This window comes from Gracilinanus agilis, chromosome 4 (genome assembly GCF_016433145.1).
Source record: "Gracilinanus agilis isolate LMUSP501 chromosome 4, AgileGrace, whole genome shotgun sequence".
In the NCBI taxonomy this organism is placed as follows: domain Eukaryota; kingdom Metazoa; phylum Chordata; class Mammalia; order Didelphimorphia; family Didelphidae; genus Gracilinanus; species Gracilinanus agilis.
The window spans coordinates 178,335,209-178,341,194 of NC_058133.1; the positions used below are offsets into that span (position 1 = coordinate 178,335,209).

The 5,986-nt window shown below is 43.8% G+C and overlaps 1 protein-coding gene across 1 annotated transcript; it reads left to right on the forward strand.

Annotated features, from left to right (window-relative positions):
• Window positions 1-670: 670 nt before the first annotated feature.
• CCDC182 (coiled-coil domain containing 182) lies at window positions 671-1,941 on the forward strand. Its single transcript, XM_044672426.1, has 2 exons — window positions 671-790; window positions 1,426-1,941. The coding sequence occupies exons 1-2, from the start codon at window positions 671-673 to the stop codon at window positions 1,939-1,941; spliced, it is 636 nt and encodes a 211-aa protein (XP_044528361.1).
• Window positions 1,942-5,986: the final 4,045 nt, after the last annotated feature.

The following is a 5,986-nucleotide window of genomic DNA, read 5'->3' on the forward strand; positions in this document are numbered from 1 at the left end:
ATGGTGTGGCCACTGTGCATGCTAAAGCTTCCTGGAGCCACAGGCAAGAACTGGGCAGCAGTTGGTCACCAAAGGAAGAAAGCTTAGCAAACCCTCATACAATGGTTTTCTCTGAAAATCCTGTATATCTCACTAGGTGGTACAGTGGATAGAGCACTGGACCTAGAGTCAGGAAGACTCATCTTTATGAGTTCCAATTGGGCCTTAGCCATTTCCCAGCTGTGTGACCCTGGGCAAATCACTCAGCCCTCAGTTTCTTCATCTGTAAAATGAGCTGGAGAAGAAAATAGCAAACCACATCAGTGTCTTTGCCAAGAAAACTCCAAATGGGGACACAAAGAATAGGATACAACTGAGATGACTGAACAACAACAAAAATACTTGTATTAGGATGGTGGGAGTCTTTACTCTCAATGCCCCTCCTGATTGGTGAATGCTCCAGTTGTGCAAATAACATTAATGTGTAGACCACATCAAGATTGGCTGGAGTAATCCTGATGTCACAAGTGGTAGGCTTCTCTCATTTCTCCTCTGTCTACTTTCATAGTATAAGGTAGTATGACTGCCCTGGGGAAGAGGTTCATTCTAACAACCTCTCTTAATTTCCCTCCCCTCCCAGTTTGTTGCCTTGGTTGTCTCCAGCCTTTGACCAGTCGGTGAAGAAAATGACATGGATTCTTTACACCAGCCAGATTCCATGTACAAGTGCATGTCTTGTCCCAAGTCACAGGCAGTTGGTGATGAAAACAATGAGAACTCTTTCAGCAAGTCCAACTCTGGGTCCTCCAAGGTGAATACCATACAAGGAACGAAAATGATCCAGATCTGTAGTCAGAAGACTTTTCTCTAGTAGAGCCTCTGTACATTCTCCTTCCCCTAAAATCTAAGTTGAAGAATGTATTATAGAAAAGGGTCAGGGGTACAAAGGAACTCACAAGAGTTTAATTCACTATGGTTTCAGGGACTGGAAGAACCCCCAGTTCCAGATCATCTCTATTGTGTCATTCAATACTGCCTTCCAATATATATCTTATATAGCTAATCTATAGACTGCCCTCTGCTAATAGCCAACTCTTTTCCACATTGGAGCCTCAGTTTCTTCATCTCTACAATGGAGAGAATAGAGCTTGGGGCTGCATGAGAGACTTAGTAATAATGACCTGCATCAAAGCCTGTGCAGATGTCTTGGCAGTCAGGGACTACCAGCAGTTTCCTCCCTCAGGTTTTGACCAATGAGGCTGGGGTATGCAAATAGGATGAATGTCTAGATCACATTAAGATTGGCTGGAGTGACCCTGATGTCACAATTGGCAGGCTTCTTTCAATCCTCTTCTTGTGCTCCCCTTTATAGAGTAAAGAGAATGGACTTTGGACAGATTCGTTCTAACTGACGTCTTAATTTCTCAATTTCTCCTCTCTCCTCAGTCTGTTTCTTGGCCAGCCATTAACTCTGGTCTAGTTGGTGACGAAAACAACATGGATCCCTTCTTTCAGACAGGCCCCCTTTATGTAAAGGTGAATACCTTACAAGGGAAAAAAATGGTTGAGAGCGGTCTGCAGTCAGGAGACTTTTCCCTGCCAGACGCAATGTCCCTGTGTGCCCCCCAGCAATCCGATCTGGAAAGCCTGCTGCAAAAAGTGACAGGGGTTCAGAGGGACCTAGAGGACTTCAAACAGGAGACCCTGCAGGCCATTCGCCGACTCGAGGATGCCTACTGTGAGATGAGCAGAGCTCTGGCCCAGCAGGAAGAACAGACTGGCAGGGTCAAACAGCGGCTGCGGGAGGAGGAGGACAGGGGCATCGTACGGAATAAGGTCCTCACCTTCCTGCTCCCCAGGGAGAAGCAGCTGCGGGAGCACTGCAGATGGCTAGAGCATATGTTGACCAAGTCTGGGGGCCATGAGGGACACAGATCCGCCAAGAAGATTCCAGGGAATTGAACTGAGCTGGGACTGAGCTATCCTCATGAGGTCTGGAGTGGCAGAGCCACAATTATTAAGAACTAAGTGCTTTTCTGGGGAAAAACAAAACAAACAAAACCTAAAAAAACCAAGAACAACTATAAACTCCAATCCAAACTCTTCCCTGCCCCAACTTCCTGGCGTTTCTTCTTGGCACAGAATAGTGTTTTATCCAGTCGAGCCTTGGGGGGGGAAGATGCAGAATAATATAATAGTTAACCGTGACGTCTCATTTATCTCGTTATCACCAGGAAAAGATGTGCCCAGAGTCACAAACTTTCTAAATAACTGACTTAACTTCCCAGCCCTCTTTTAAAAATACCAGCACTTATTTTAATCCTTTGGGACATTCTTCTCAAATGTGTCATACATCTCTCGTATACGGACTCTTTTTCAGTCCGTTTGGTAGCAACCTTGCCCCACCCCTCCCCGGTACCTGGTACCTGGCAGCTGAAAAATTGATCTCCTTCACCATTGCAGATGGCAACCCTCTGACATTTTGATAGGCAATCATTGGAGAGCTTCTGAGGCCGAAAAATTCATCCCACCTTGGCCAACTTGGCGATGAACCTCTCCAAACTGATGCTTCTTCTTAGACAGCAAAGCATGCAGTCAGGTGCTCCCCACATACTCAAAACCTTGCTGCTTTGGTAAAATCTGCCAGATACTAGCAGAACGTTCAGGACTCAGGGTCCCCAGAACACAATGAGGTTTAGGAGGAGGACATTTTACATTGGAACTTAACCTTTTCTGGACAGCTTAGGGAGTCCACATAATGTTTCCAGGACCCATTGAAATATGCCTATATTTATGGATGGGCAGCTAGGTGGCACTGGGTTTGGAATCAAGACTCTTCTCTGAGTTCAAAACCAGCTTTGCACACTTACTAGTTGTGTGACCCTGGGCAAGTCACTTGATGCCATTTGCCTCAGTTTCCTTATCTGTAAAATGAGCTAGAGAAGGAAATGGCAAACCACTTCAGTACCTTTGCCAAGAAAAAAAAATCCTGAATGGAGTCACAAAGAATCAGACGTGATTAAAATAGCTGAGCAGCAATATAGCTCTATCTCTGTAGCTAGACATCTATAGATATAGATATACACATAAATACATACATATTCATATATAAAAGTGAATATATCTAAAGAAGTATACATATACGTGTATATATCTCCATGTATATATAAATGGAAATATCTAGAAGTTTATCCATATTATACACACACACACACACAGATATATATAATCTTACACTATTCTACATGGTCCCTACACTAAATGGTCCCAGACTATGATGCTTTCTGAGTTCCTAGGTCTATTTTAGAGTAGCTAGACCACCCAGTGAATAGATCACTAGGCTTGGAGTCAGGGAGACCTGAATTCAAATTTAACCCCAGACATTTACTAGCTTTGTGACCCTGGGCAAGCCATTTAACCCTATTTGCCTCAGTTTCCTCATCTGCAAAATGGACTGGAGAAGGAAATGGCAAACCACTCAGGAATCTTTGCCAAGAAAGCCCCAAATGAGGTCATGAAGAGTTGGGTGTAACTGAACAACAGCAAAACTTTAACAGCTCTTTGTTCTCTTTCCTGGCTATCAATTGTTATTACACACTCTCTCCCCTCCTGTGCTCCACCTTTATAATCCACTCTGTACTCTGAAATGGGAATCAAATAACCAGTTTATTAGAACTATGTGCAGATTAAGGTTCAAAGTGAAGGCTTGAGGAGCATGTTCAGGAAGCTTACTGTGAACTGAGTTCCAGTGAGGTGGTTAAAGCTATGTATGTAGCTGAGGCAGAGTGGAAAGAAGTGAAAGGGAATAAACATGAAATGCTTCCTATATGCCAGGCACTGCACAGAGCACTTCTTATAAATATTATCTCATTTCATCCTCACAACATTCCCACCTGGTAAGTGATATTCTTGTTATTCCCATTTTACAGTTGAGGAAACTGAGAGAAACAAAGGTTATGTGACTTGCCCAGGGTCACACAGATAAGTGAGTATCAGAGGTCAGATTTGGACTCAGGTCTTCCTGACTTCAGCACCGGATTTTTTTCCATCAGTTACCCTGGACTAAAAAGCCTGCGGATTTTATTCTGAATCTTGGCTCTGCTACTTATGACCTGTGTGACCAGAGGTAACTCACTTAACTCCCTGGGCTTTGACTTCTTCTTAAGTAAAAGGAAGAGGCTGGACCGGATGACCTCAAAGGGAGCCTAGACCCTATGACCCTTCTTTGGATGATAAAATTCTCTCCCTCCTGCTTTGCAGAAGCCATTGCATTCGGTTACCCTCACAGCCTGTGTGTTGGTGACCCAAGAGTCCTCTTTGACTTCAGGAGGAGTGGTAGGTTGGGGGGCTGGAAGGCCAGTCTTGGCTATGTTCTGGGTGGCAGCACCTTGAATTTCCCGCTTGACTACATGAAAGAAATGATGCGTATCTAACACGGTTGTATATTTCTGCTCACAACCTTGCTGGAAAGAAGGGATTTTTCTTGCATCACAGGGAGAAAGCCAGTGTTCTAAACACCAGAAGTAGCAGCTTCGCAATCACTGAAAGTTGGAGCCAGAGAGGAGTGTTTGGATCTTAGGTCTCTAGACTCCCTGGCTCTTTGTAATAGCCACGACTCACTGAAATTTTGCCTTTTACTGGCCCCTCAGAAAGTCGTCATTAGAATGCTTCCAGCACCCATGGAAACACGCACATGTGTATATATATGTATATATATATACATTTATGCACATATATATGCACATGTATGTATATACATACACATATATTTGAAATTTGCAAAACCTTAAAGCCCTGTATAAGTGCAAGCTATTATTATTGATTGATGATGTTATTACTCGGTAGTTTTGATCATCTGATTCAGTGATTCCCAAAGTGGGCGCCACCGCCCCCTGGTGAGTGCTACAGCGATCCAGGGAGGCGGTGATAGCCACAGGTGCATTTATCTTTCCTATTATTTGCTATTAAAATTAAAAAAATTAATTTCCAAGGGGCTAAGTAATATTTTTTCTGGAAAGGGGGTGGTAGGCCAAAAAAGTTTGGGAGCCACTGGTGTGATTCATCCAGAGGAGAGCACGATGCAAAAATGAAAGGAATCGTTTGAATGAAGAACAATTCAACACAGAGAGAGCAGTTAATAAAACTTTATTACTCCAATAGGGTCATAGGGGGTGTCCAGGGAGATCTAGCACCTTGGGCGTGAGGGCTTGCTGAATCCTTTTCAGAGATGCTCACCCCCTTTTTGGTGCCCACCTTTCACCCAACTCTCACTTGTGACTCCAAGAAGCTGCAGCACACACAGAGGTCACAGCTCTGTAAAAACCATGTCAGAGGATGGGCTAAACCAGGTTGGGGGTAACTGACTAACCTCAAACCCATCGATGAATTAGGGGGATGTCTACCCAAGCATGTGAAGACTTCCCCTGGCAGAATCGGTAGAGGAGAATAATTTGTTCCAAGTGTCATTAAGGCAGCTGAAGCAGGCACTGTGAGCAAGCTCATAGAGCCTGGTCAGACATCAGACACCAAGGTTGCCCACCGCATCCCAGGCAATCTCCAGCAATCCTGACTTTTGTCTTGCCCCTGGACTTGTAAAAAATAAAAATGAATATAAAAAAGGATAACTTTAAAAAGATTATTTTTTTAAAGATTTATTAGTAGCCATTAGAAGATGAAGCCACGTGCCACGCTAGCTAAGGCTGCTTAAAAAGCATGCTCTTGCCAGCTCTCACCATGGTGGATAGGTAGCAAAGAGGAAACGAAACACCAGCCCCTCAGTTTTATCCTTCTGTCCACGTCATTGCGTAAGGACAGGAATCCAGTGGGCTCATGGGAAATGTAGTTTAAGGACCCCAATATTTCTAATAACACAACTTGGATGACTCTGAAAGAGAAAGTGAGACCAACAACTCTGTGAGACTCTGTCTTTACTTAAATCCAATTCACAAGTGAGCCAAAACAATGGTCCTCTTCAAAATGAAGGATGAACAATGAATAATAACATTAC